This window comes from Lissotriton vulgaris, chromosome 1_1 (genome assembly GCF_964263255.1).
Source record: "Lissotriton vulgaris chromosome 1_1, aLisVul1.2, whole genome shotgun sequence".
Taxonomy (NCBI): Eukaryota; Metazoa; Chordata; class Amphibia; order Caudata; family Salamandridae; genus Lissotriton; species Lissotriton vulgaris.
Window position 1 is genome coordinate 2,027,104,566 of NC_141685.1, and position 13,885 is coordinate 2,027,118,450.

Below are 13,885 nucleotides of genomic sequence, written 5' to 3' on the forward strand. Positions count from 1 at the left end.
GGGGGGAGGGATGGTAGGGGGTGGGGAAAAAGCAAAAATTGTCCTCTTAAATGTCCTTTAAAACAGTTCTTGGAGGGGAAAGTTATGAATATGTACAATTCAGTATTCATAGATTGGCAGTATTGGCCCTTGGTTCTGGTAACTCAGTTTCAGTATAATGCATAATATACGCATTTTATCCTGGAACACTAATGGTCTCCGCACTACCCCAAGAAGGAACATTATCATGCAATATTTACGAGATTCGGTTGCACAAGTATTAGTGCTCCAGGAAACACACTTGGCAGAGATTGAAATGCAAAATCTGCTCTGTAAGAACAAATGGATAGACTTTGGGGTCATTACTTCACAAACTTCACACATTAGGGGGGTGGCCATTCTTTTTAAAAAATCTATCAAGGCAAGGCTAATTTCTAAACAGGTAGATCCTTATGGTAGATGGGCAATAGCCTCTGTTATTGCTTTGGGCTCAGCATTCACGATAGTAGGGTATTATGGCCCTAACCAGGACGATCCATCTGTTCTAACCACACTTTTTTCTCACTTGTACCTATTCCCAGAACCTGTTATTTTGGCTGGCGATTATAACATAGTATTGGACCCAGTATTGGATAAGTCACCCTCTAATAGGGCTAAATCCCTATCCAAAACTAGGATGTATTTATTAAATAACATGAAAGCATTGAATTACATTGATATTTGGAGGAAACTCCATGGGTCTCAAAGGGGGGTGACATTTAAGAATTTTAAATTTCACCACCAGTCTCGGATAGATTTTATATTCATTAGCCATATCTTAGTTAAACAGGTAAAATCAATCTCTCATTTACCTTTTCATCTTTCTGACCATACAGCCATCCTTCTTGAGCTTGACGCTGCTTCTAGGCCCTCTTTAAGAAATTGGTCTTTTGATAGATCAATTCTAGCCTCATCCAATATGGTAGAAGCATTAATACAGGAATCGAAGTCCTTTTGGGTGATTAATCAGGGGACTGCCTCACCCGGGATCACCTGGGATGCCTTTAAAGCCACACTAAGGGGTTATTTAACCAACTTATCCTCATATAAAAATAAGACCTACAGGGATGCAGTAGCCTCGCTTGAATTAGGGATTGCAGGCCTTCAAGAAGAGATCGATCTAAATCTAGGGTCCCCACTAATGGAGCTGCAAGATAAATTAAAGGTCTTGAAAGGAGATCTCTCCTCAGTTCTAAATGCTCGGGTCTTAGAGAGATGGGAGGCTAGTAAGTTGGCCCACTTTGAATATGGGGAAGGTGCCGGGAAGCTCCTGGCCTGGAAGGCTAAGACAGATAGGGTCCGAAATAATGTTAGTTCCATTTGTAAGGATGGAGTTCTATTCTCTACAGATGAGGAAATCAGTGGAGCTTTTAAAAGTTTCTTTACGGATATATATCAAGAGGATAAGAGGGTACAACCTAGTCAAGCAAGGGACTGGCTAACTGGTATATCTCTACCATCCTTAAATTTAGAACAAAGGGTTTTCTTAAACCGCCCTTTTACACAGGAGGAAGTAAACCTTGCCATCTCTAAAAGTAAAAAAAATAAAGCTGCAGGTCCCGATGGGCTACCTTCTGAAATATATAAATTTTTGTGCCCTATAATTCTTGCCCATCTAACAGACCTCTTTAACAGTATCTTAGTTGATGGTGCCTTACCTCCTGCATCCTGGGATAGGGCCTCTATAACCTTGATTTTAAAACCCGGTAAACCCACAACTAGCTGTGGGTCATACAGGCCGATCTCAATTCTTTGTACAGATTATAAACTCTTTACATCGGTCCTCGCAAACAGATTGGGGGAAGTTGCAAACAACATCTTACATGTCAATCAGAAGGGATTTGTAAAAGGAAGGCAACTCTATGAATTGACTTACGACCTTATTGGAGCAATAGACATGGCCACATCAGCATCTCTACCTTTAGCAGTCTTTACCCTTGATGCAACAAAAGCTTTCGATAGGGTAAACTGGGTTTACCTAGAGGAAGTGTTGAGTAAATTTAACTTAGGTGATAACTTTAGGCGAGCTATTAAGTTACTATATAAAAGCCCTTCTGCCTCACTACTTGTTAACGGTGAACTTACTGAGCCATTTAACATCTCGCGTGGAACTCGTCAGGGGTGTCCTCTCTCACCACTCTTGTTTGACTTATATATTGAACCTTTTGCTCAGTTAATTCGGGATAACCCTAATATAAAACCTTTTATTTTTGAAGGATGGGAGAAGAAAGTAGCATTGTATGCGGATGATGTTCTTATTTTTTCATCCGAGCTGAACTCGTCCTTTCCTACCGTTATATCTATAGCGGAAGAATTCGGGGCTATATCCGGATACGAAGTAAATGCATCCAAAACTGATATCATGGTTTGGAATCATCCTGTACCGACTGTAGGAGTACAGCCCAGCTCTACCCTCAGATATCTTGGGTTAAACATCTACACTGACATCAATAAGATTGTCCCCTTAAACTTTGCTGAAGTAGCTAAGGCGGCTCGAAGATCGATGAGATTATGGTCTGCTCTCCCTATTTCTCTAATAGGCAGGTCTAACCTCGTCAAAATGACCATTTTGCCCAAGATCACATACCTATTCAATACAATCCCTCTTTTTTTTGATTCATCCCTGATTGCCAAACTTCAAACTGAAATAAATAGATTAATATGGAACAGTCATACGCCTAGACTATCTTGGAAGAAGATTAGACGTCGTCGAGAGAAAGGAGGTCTTGCAGCACCAGACTTGCAACTCTATGGCTGGGCCTTCCAACTCTCACATACCAGGATGCTCTTAAAGACCCCTAATAATGCTGGATGTGGGAAGCTATTTTCAGCACTTCTAAGGGGGGAAAAAATCGGGCTGACAAATTTTCTATTAAAATTTGGCGACCCTAAATATTTCAAGAAGGTCAAACTAAAGGTTTTAAGGGACCTGGCTAGAACATGGGCTAGTCTAAGACGAACACTCAAATTGGATTACTATTCTAGTAGGGCCCCCCTTTGGGATTCCCCAGGTACACCGTCTTGGCTCTTAGATAGTTTAGCTCTCCCAATTAGGGCAGCCGGACTTTCATCATGGGGGGATCTATTTGTTGAAGGAACTTTACTCACATGGGAGACGTTGAGCCTAACTATAGGAACTCGTTTTTCACGATTTAAATATCTCCAAATGCAGAGTTGGTCACAGGCCTATAGCCAAGGAAGGGGTAGGTTTAAAATAGGTATCGAGAGTAATTTACTAACCCACCTGATGGATAAACCACCCTTTAAAAAAGAAATTACATTTTGGTACAATCTTATTCTGGACGAGACTGATGGCGAGTTTCTGTTACCCCTTTCGCTTTGGAAAACCTTTATATCTGACACTGACGTGGAGGGCCTATGGATAAAATCAATTAGGATTTTGGGTGAGATCGTTAAACCGTCTTGGCTCCGTCGCAACCATCTGTTTACTCTGCATAGGGTGTATTACTCTCCATTACGTCTATCAAAGTTCCCCAATAATGATCAAGTGGCATGCCCTAGATGTGGCTTGGTAGCAGCATCAGATATTCATATGTTTTTTGAGTGTCCGTTTATATCATTATTTTGGAATGAAATCTGTGCTTCTCTCTCGTTAGCAATAGGCTCGCATGTTAACCCTAGTCCCATGCTAATTTTCTTTGGCATTATACCAGAGCTAGACGGCATGTGTAAAAAATTGGTTTTCTATAGCTGTTTGCTAGCCAGAAGAGAAATATGCAGACGGTGGAAAGATAAGACACCCCCTCCCTTTACCGATTGGCGTGCAGCAATGCTACAGATGTCTAAATTAGACATGGCTAGGGAAGGTAACCAACACAAGAGAAGATTTTGGCTGCTTTTGAATTGGTTATGGGTTTTTTTTTTTCCCCATGTCCTATGATTTCGCTGCCTGTGGGGTCGTCTACTCGATCCTCGCCTTTTATACATACCCAACTAGGGCGACATCGGTTACAATCTGGGTTGTATTGAGCAGTACGCTAGTCCAGTTGGTACCATTATTCGATCATTGAGGTGTTGATGCTTGGCACTGCGGGATACCCCGGTAGGATCCAAGAAAGTCCCCCTCAGTTAATCTGGGTCAGTGTCTCAGTAATCCCCTCTAAACTGATCGTTATTGTTTGGTTTCCAAGGGCAAATATGAGGACACAAAAAAAAAAAAAATAGGAGAAAAAGAAAAAGTGCCCACATGTACGAAATTGTTGGAGTTACCTTGTTGTGCCTCACACCAAATATACCTCTTTTCCATATTTCTTCACATCTCCCCATTTTAACATCATTTTGCTCTAATCCCCCCCACTTGTCAGTGCGTCGGTATTCTGCCTCATTTTTCCTTACCGTAGGACCCATTTCGGGGTGCCACAGATCAAGCAGAGGCTACTGGGACTCTACTGTGAGGGTAGGTTAATTTGCCTCTGTTGTCCCGGGGTCTGTCCTGCTGTAGCTCTGCAAACTGGGCATACTATAACCCCTTCAGTACTTGACTGTCGATAGTGATGGCGAGCAGTAATTGGCTTCTCAGGGAGGTTGAATGGGGTGTTCAAGCTCAATCACACAGTAATGCAATAAATGAATGTCCAAGCCAGCACTTGACTTTCAGGAAGGAAACATACTGTAATGCACAATAGAACAGAATACCAAACTTGTATATAGTCACAACACACTTTAATGTCCTGGGAGCTCTTAAGCTGGGCTGCATCACTTTCTGCTATCACCCACTGGACCCCCCTGCCCCCTTCTGGTCTAGGTGGTCCCTCCCCCTTCAGGATAGGGTGTTGGTATGATTATAGGTCAGGCACAGATCTCCCCTCGAATATGGTTGCACTCCATCTCTCACAGTTCAGTTTTCACTCTGCACAAAAGAGTCTACAGTTCCACCAACTACCAATTCCAAATGGCAGTGTTCGGGAAAACTAATCCTCATCTCCTTGCCAAGCAAATGGCCTGAACTTATTTCTAAAGAAGCATTCCCTCACTGAAAGCATTGTCACCTCCATCTCGTGCTCAAGGCCAAGCTAAAGGCAACCTAAAATGGATCCCGGAGGTCTCCATTACTCTGGCTTACTCATACACATCATGCATATACCACACAGGCGTATGCATACAAGTATGCTCAACTTTCACTTGAGATGTTAGCGATGTGAGTCGGGTTTTGCACAGGTGCAGAACGTTACCTGTGTGTGCCTATCGGCCTCCACTCTAGGAATCAAGTGATACATAGTGCAGGGAGGGGCAGGAAAAGGCTGCCCCTCAATCAAGATAAAAAGGGCTGATCACAACGATGGATTCACAAAAGATGGTAAGCCGCCACCACTGCTCCATTTGCTAAACCCAAGACAGAGACCGTAGTTCACTGTCTGTCAATTAAGGTATGCTTGGTGAACCCACCAGGTTACAGGACAAGCCCAAGGTCTTACTCATGCCAAGGGACGCATGCCTCTGAACACACGCTAGATTAGCATGACACTATGGATAAATCACAAGTCCGCATATTAGATACCACACAGTTGGGCACTCAGAGCAGGGGAATTTAACTGTACACCATGCAGGGGATATTACGATCCCAACCCTTACTCTCTGAGAATCTTTCAACTACCCTTACCCTTGTTGCCTTTTCCTGCCCCTCCCTGCACTATGTATCACTCTATCCTCTTTTTACTGCTCTATTGTCTGTTCTTTTCAAGCACCCCACCTCAACATTTACCCCCCTCATTCTATTTCCAATACTGTCAAATCTCTCCTCAACTTCTGGAGTTTGACATTGGGCCTTTACCATCAGCCTTGTCCAGCCCCAGGCATCCTCCATCTCCACCTACCTCTAACCTTGTGCTATTCTCATTGCAATCTTATCAACAGCAGAATCATGAATAAGAACCATTTGAACATTCACAGCTTTATTACAAACTTTAGACCAAGTTTTCTCTTCATTTCAGAAACTTGACTAGGTGACGTAGCAGCCCCCCTGCGACACGATCAATCCCACCAGCTTTAAAACGCCTGATCAGAAACAGTAACGCTAAGAAAAGTAGCAGTGGAGAAGGGTTAGTTTTCAAAAACTCTTTATCCACTGCCAGATTTTAGAACGTTTCAGCCACTGAGTGCAGATTCATCCTTGTCAGATGCTTCCTGCCACCCACACATTGCTGTTCATTCCTGTGAGTGTAATCACTAGAGGTGTGAACATTTTCCCTACTTTGTTTTGGTGTAATCCTGATATTTTTGTTTTAAATTACGCAAAACTGGAATTAGTTCTGTGCATTCAGGATACATTTTTACTGTGATCGGCACATTCATGGTAAATGTTCACAGCAAATGGCACAAAATAATGCATTGTAAAGTCATAACACCATTTCAGGATTTTTGTATAGCAAGAGTATTGCAAAATTATGCTAATTATGTTACTGTAATGCATATTTTGCTTGGGCCTACTAATCACGCCCTCCAAGTAATTCAGCCTTCTCGGAACCCTTCTGTGACATTGCCTTCAGCCACCATATAGTGTGCATCCTAGGCAACATCAATAATTGGTTCTATGAGCCTGGCCTACCTTAAATTTGGCCCCTTCCAGCAACCTCAAAAGGTCCAAATCCTTGCCTTTTTTTTTTGGCTAGCATGATAGGACACCACCATATTACCCAGAGGGACCACCACATAATCAACTTCAACCTCAACAATCCTTCTGCTTTGATTATACCAACCACTTGACATAAACTCCCTAAGGTCCAACTCCAACTGATGTAGGCCCTGACTCCATCTTAGTCAATGGAAGTCACCATCTTCACGCTCAACAATGTAGAATCATTGTCATGTCTGCCTCTTAGAGCAGATGTAGCCAGACCTTCTCTTTATTGGAACTGTGAATTCAAGTTCTTCGATTAATGACGGAGATACAACATCTAGTGCGACATTTGTCTCAGTCAAATGTCTCCTCACATTGTCAAGGATTAATAAGAACACATAAAGACATATAACCAAAATGATGTAGTCTGAATTGGCGTCCTTTTACCACATATGTTCATGAAGAAACGTCTGGGGTACATACCTTGATGCACATAATCCATGTCAGACATTCCAAACCTTATGTCAGCAATTCCAATTTCTGATAAGATTTTGATTTTAAGGACTGCTACTTGACCACTTGTCAGGAGAGTTCCTTCACCGAGATTATCTCCCAAGATTCTGCCAAAGATGTTCTCACCTGCTGCCAGCGCACTTCACACTTCAGCGATGGTATATCTCACCTGAAGCTGAGAAAGCTAAGTCTCAGAGGAAGATCGACTGACTGCTAGAGCGGTGGGTGTTTGCTATTTACAGGGAACACAGTCTTTGCACCACCACTGATACACTGTGGCGGTGCCATTGCTCCCAACAAGGTTTGCAGTGTGTCTTTTCCCCGTAAAAAACTCTCGACTACAAGTTGCTGTGCCTTTCATGCTCTCATAGTATGGTGCTTAGAAGTAGGCATTAGGGTGCTAGACTCTAGCTGACATTTTAATGACATTCATACAAAGCTACAAATGTTCATTTTATGCTTACTATTTATAAAGTGTCCCATTGTTGTTTTTATAATATTCTGTATAGTTGTTTTAGATGTACTGAGAAACAGATTGTTCCTGAAGTAATAAATGCTTTTAACTTAAAAGTGTTTATTCTTCTTAGTTCGGGGGTGTGATATTTTGAATAACCAGATAAGGATTATTGCTGTTTCCACTGTGTTCCTGATCCCTTGATGGGATTGGTAGTAACCCAAAATCAATACCTCTGTATCAATTACACATTGAGTAGTGTTTGCGGAACTACAATAACTTGGCTTTCACATCCACCACTGGTGCACTGAACTAAGATCAACCGTGGATGGGAAGGCATACTTTGTAGAGCTACGCCAAAGTCGTAAGGAGTAACTTGTAACAGACTATCTGAGACAAAGGAAGAAACTAATACCATCTCATTTCAATTCCTGCTCAAGGATTATTTGCCTAATGTCTCTAAATTGGCACTGCGGCCATTCTGTTCTGGTTTACCGCAGCCTTTGACACAGTGATTCTTTTTAAGGTGTCTACCTGTTGAAAACAAATTCAAGATGAACTGGTTCTTCAAAGAGCACGAGGCAGTAAAAGCTTGAAAAATACAACCCTTGAAAGACCATAGAAAACGTACAGGATAAATGAGAAGCTTAGCTTTCCACTCGTTTGCAGAATGTACTACTACTTTATCAATGAAGCAGAGACTTCCCTGCACTCAGCAAATCACGTTCGGGAAGCAAGCTTCAGTGAATTTTGGGGTGCCCAATGCCCCTTTATAAGCATATTGGAATTCACATGATCTTTGGGATCCCCTTATGGCCCATTTAGTTTGCAGAACCTAGGTATTGAACCACTCTGTCCAGACAGAAGCCACTGTAAAATGTTCACCACAGCCGAAACCGCACAAGTTTCAGCGCTCTTGCCTGTCCCCAAGGTGCCATGTGGGGCAGAGTTTTTTCGGTTGTAACACCACACAGAACACAGCATTCTGTACTGTTTTGCCATGTACTTTTACCAACTACTCTGAGCAGGTGGTAAAAGTATGCAAGGGCATGTGGGGCGGGTAGGGGCACGGGGGAGGGAAGTATTTTCTAGGAGGGTGGAGCATCATATGCATTGTATGCTCCACACTATTAAAGAAGGAAATGGAATGAGGCTTGGATTCTGAGGCAAACAAACCCTTATACTCTTTTTCTGATCAGGAAAATTGGGTACCGTTCTCCAAACCGACCCACTAGGACTCCGGCCAATCGGAATTCCATTACTTAATTCGGTCCTCCTGAGTCGTAATGCACACCAAAGTGGTCTGCTTACCATATGGTTGGCCCGTGCCTATTGCCTTCTGGTCCAGAGTCACAGTTGGTGAGGGCAACCTATACTACTCTACTAATTCCAAGGGGAAGTCTCTCGGTTTAACTAAATCACCGCTCTGTGGACTTTCTTGAGCAACATTGTTCCTTACTTGCAGGTTCATTACATGGCCTTATTCATTTTCTTTGACCCTTTCTCTGTCAGAGGAAACAGTCCAACCACTGCTCACCCTTTATGCCCTCTTCACCAAACAGTTACTTTCTGGGTGACTAGAGAAGGGATAAAGTGTGTGAGAGATTCCACTCCTTCTTGCTGCTGGAGGACTGCTGGTGGGACAGTGGATGGAAACTACAGAATGTAAGTACAGCTGTTTGTTCACTTCTGTGCTTTGTGCGGACTTTTAGACCTCAGAGCCGGGGGGTCACCCGGGCATGACTAAGAGTACCAAGGATCACAAACATGTCATAGCTGCTGCCCATGATAGCCACTAAATGATGCCTGCCCTTTATGTGTAAAGGTATTGGTGTAGCTTTGGTTGTAACTTTAGGAGTAGAACCTGTGAAAAGTAAATAACGCCTTGATTTTCTTCCTGTAGACAGATTCGTCGTCTCGGATTCATCGTTTAGAGGAAGAAGTCATCGCTGCCCGAAACATGTATGATCATGAGATCAATGAACTCCGGGAGCAGTTGGATCTGAGCAGCAGAGACAGATCTCGAGTGGAAATCAGTAGCCATCAGAATTCACAACTGGCAACAGAATATCAGGACAGGTAGCCTTTTTCAAATTGTGTTTAATTCCATGCATAATTTATGGACCCATCCTCTCTCATCACCATACGTGTAAGGAAACTGGTTTGAAAATATAATCTTTCCTTTGAATACTCCTATGGTTTATGTCATATATTCGCTGAAAAATACTGTGTTTCTGTAGCCATCCAACATTCACTAGCATCACATTGGCATCGCTTTGAATTAGTTGGTAAATCTTAGTTGAAAAATATATGCATTCAATGGGTTGCAGAGGGGAAAAGAATGAAAGATCACTCACCCATGTTTTACTTTATATATTTGTATTTGTTATGCGAACAAAAACACAACATATAGCATCACACACTAGAGAATGTGCCAGAACCTATGTATGCCTTGTCTTCATAAAATAAAGCCAATAAAATATTCCACCAATTCATAGCACAGAGTTAGTCGCATCAACGACTAGTTAACCAAGAGTCCATATTTCTATGTTGCTTGGTCCCTTGTCCATTACTCAGTTTATATCCCATCTGTTCAGCCAGCATCAGCATTACTCAAGCAGTGGGTAAAACGTTCATACTGCCACTTTCATCACATTGTCCGCTGTTTAGGAAGAAAAACTGTCGGGGGATGCATGAGTGCAACCAAGACCGTGGCACTCTAGGGCCTCTGTTCCTTGTCAAGACCAATAACTCAGCATTTGTCAATTTATTCAGATAATGTTTCAACTGTGAGTTAGCTGTCCAGTACTTCCGGGCTGTTAGGATTAGCATTATAATAATGTACTATATCCTTAAAGCCCGACGCAGCAGGTTCTTTCGGCTCAGTTCTTTAACAAGGGAGCGGGCCTTTACTGGCTGTTAGAGCCCGCTATGGTAGGCTCTTAGGCTATTAGAACATTTTGCCCCTAGAGGACAGAATGTTCTAATTTTTAAAACAAAGGCTTCATGGAGGCCGAGGGGTTGAAATCCTCTTGGACTCTGTGTAATCTTTGTACACAGCAACAGCTGTGAACAAACATTGGAATGTTTATGCTCCGGGCTTCTACCCTCTATTAAAAGCCGGGAGCACTCCATTGTCCTCAATGGAGCGCTCAACATTCCAATGTTCTAATAGGTATTTAAAATGTATAATGGTTCTGTAGGATGTTTGCTTTTGAACTTTGCACGAGAGTTGAGACTCCTGCATGCCTACCAATTCGGTACATTGCCAAGTTTTTGAAGCACCCCTGTTGTTCAGGTTGTAGAATTGGCTGGCTGTAGCCATCCCATAGTCTATTATTTTAAATAGTTTTGAAACTTTTTGCAGTACTTACTGCCAAGACGTTTGTTTTGCCGGCATTTGCCACACAATCTCTTGTCATATGCAAGATTGCAGCTCTTACACATGCATCTCGGGCAATTTCAGGCATTTCCCTACATTTTGTGAAGCTATTGCATGTCTTTAACTGTATGTTTTCAGTTTAAAGCTAACTTTTCTGGATACCTGTTTGGTGTATACATCCTGTCCCCTACAACATATGTGACAACTATATGGCACATAAGAGTCCAGTCATTCCCAAGTTTATGGAGGCCAAGAGTTGTTGTTCACTACAGGCCTGATGTACAACATGAACTGTTTCTGCCACCTTGCATGGTACAACACTTGTTGATTGCTTTGGTTCTATTGATGTTGGTCCTAGTTCAGTCAAATATACTTTTATTTGATTTGTCAGTCAAATATACTTTTATTTGATTTCATTAAAAAATCATAAAAGGGTGGGAAAACCACCATAGATAAAACATGCAGAAGTATACATTATTGTTATTATTAAAAAAGGTATACAAAAGGCAATATTTTAAGAAGAATTAACATGTAAACAAGGCAGTCAAGGGATTTCAAAACCAAATGTTCTAGCACTGCCTGAGTTGGGTAGCAAGTTCTGCATTGGCCAGTTCTTTTGCCGCATTTAAAAAAAAGTTTATGTTAATGCAGGACTGTGGGATAGATGAGCCCCTAAGACAATGAATCACTGCTGCTCTGCAGGTTCTTATTTGTTCCTTCCTGAAAACCTCCCGAAGGCCCATTTTACGTGTTACTATTAAAGCAGGACAAATGCATATTAGATGCAATAAAGACTTGTCCCAAACTCTGCACAGGCGGCATTCCTTTGATTGCCATGCGTATTTCCATTTATGGGTTAGGTCCTTTGATGGATAAGACCCAAACCTTATTAGGGTGAAAAAGTGCTTTTTCTGATGTGGGAAATGGTCTAGCAAATAAGGTTGGGGTTGCAACCTATGGTATGTCTGTATCACGGACCAAGCGTGTCTTTTTTTTGCTAGGGCTGTTTTATCTAAAGATAACGAATTCCGTTTTTCCGTTTTATGGCTTTGTTAATCACAGATTTGAAGCCGGGGTATGTAGAGACTGTGAGCCAGGGCTCCTCTAACTTCAATGCCAAGTGCAAAGCCTTCAGCACTTCAAATATTGAATTTTTGATTCTGGCTTGCTTTTCAATTTCTACCCAACAGCAGTGGGCGAGTGTGTTCTCCTCTGCGTCCCGCATCCTCCAGTAGTACTTGACTAATGCACCTTGTCTATCGGCGTTCTGATTTCTTAGGCCATATTCCAGTCGGATTTGTGCTTGTGGAATATGGCGGGGGATTTTGAACAGTTTCTTAAAAAGAATTGATTGTGCTAAATTCAGGCCTGTGGCATCCTTGCCATTAAACATTTCTGTGCCGTATGAGATGGAGGGCAAGAATTTTGCTGCTATGACCTTTAGTAGGTGACCGGTGGCACCGCCTGCAAGCTTGTTTTTTAAGATTTTGAAGGTAAACCGCAGCTGTTGAGATTTTGTGCGACCTTGGTGCAGATGTGTCTTATAGGTAAGTTTGCGATCAATTTGGAAGCCTAAGTATTTATATGAGTCCACCTTGGTCAAAGGTCACTTGTCCAAGGTCCAAGTGAATGTGCAGTCAACTTTATGGTGTTTGTTAAAGCATATCACCTTCGTTTTTTGGTGAGTGATGGTTAGTTGGACTGAGGTGGTATAAGCTCCAAGTTTGGTAATTGATCGTTGCAATCCGACTGGCGTTTGCTCTAGTAAAACAATGTCATCTGCGTATTGAAGATTGTGGATGGGTATTGTGCCAAGTTTTGGATGGTCAGATTGAATTGACCGAAGGCGCTCGTCCAGGTCAGCAGTGTAAATGTTGAAGAGGCAGGGTGCCAGCACACACCCTTGTTTTAACCCGTTAAGTTTTTGGAGCTTCTCAGTAATGCTGCCCATCTCCTTTCCTGATCTGGACCCATGTTTGACAGTACAGGTTGATTATGGCCTCCAGCAACTTAGCTGGGACCCCCCAGTTGTACATTTTGCCCATAGCTTGGCTCTTGAGACCTTATCAAAGGCCGCTTTGAGGTCGATGAAACATGCATAAAGTGGCCTTGATTTTACGAGGGCTTGGTTGGCCAGGAGGGTTACACCAGAAATATTCGTCAGAGTGCCCATCCCGGCCCTGAATCCGGTTTGCGTATGAGAAATCAGGTTTATTCGCGCCGCCCAGTCCTCTAGATCTGCCAGAAGGTTCGAAGTGTATATTTTAGCCTTCACATCAATTAACGCGATCAATCTGTAATTTGAAGGATCGGAACGAGAGCCGGATTTATATATTGGGCTTAGAATACTTCCCTCCAGGAGTCAGGGATCATGTTAGAGGCTAGGATGTCCGAAAAAAGAGGAGTTAGGTTATCTGTCCAAAATGGTGGATTGTGCCGAAACAAGGTGTTTGGGAGGCCGTTAGGCCCAGGGGCACCCTCAGATCTTAGTTTTTTTTATTGTTTTTAAGACTTGTTCTTTAAGAATCTGAGGAGGAAAGTCTAAATCGGAGGGGGTGTTGCTGTTTACTTGGTCTCTGGCAATAGCTGCATTATTTAGTTGGAAGCCGCAATCGACGATTGCTGGAGGTGGAGTTTCATTATATAGTTGTTCAATATGCGCTCTCCATGTTTCCTCCATGATATCGGAGTTGTGGTGTAGGTTCCTGCCGTTGATTAACTGATTGATAATTTCCCAGAAGACCTTGCAGTCTCTTTGTTTACAAGAGTAATGGAGTTTCGCCCAAAGATGTTCATGGAATGCTTTCTTAGCTGCCTTAATGCCTCTTTTGAAGTTTTTTCTTGCTTTGGAAATTAGTAGCAGCTGTTCTTGGATGGATGATGAACCCTGAGTTCTTAGTTTTCGTAAATATTTATTCAATTGATGTTTTTTTAATTCTAA

General features: G+C 42.3%; 1 protein-coding gene across 1 annotated transcript in view; it reads left to right on the forward strand.

Moving 5' to 3' along the window:
- LMNTD1 (lamin tail domain containing 1) overlaps positions 1-13,885 on the forward strand; it is a 1,301,017-nt gene that overhangs the window by 97,958 nt on the left and 1,189,174 nt on the right. The window contains exon 3 of the mRNA XM_086938753.1: positions 9,466-9,641. Within this exon, the coding sequence (XP_086794879.1) occupies positions 9,466-9,641 (176 nt within the window). The remainder of the gene's footprint in view (positions 1-9,465; positions 9,642-13,885) is intronic.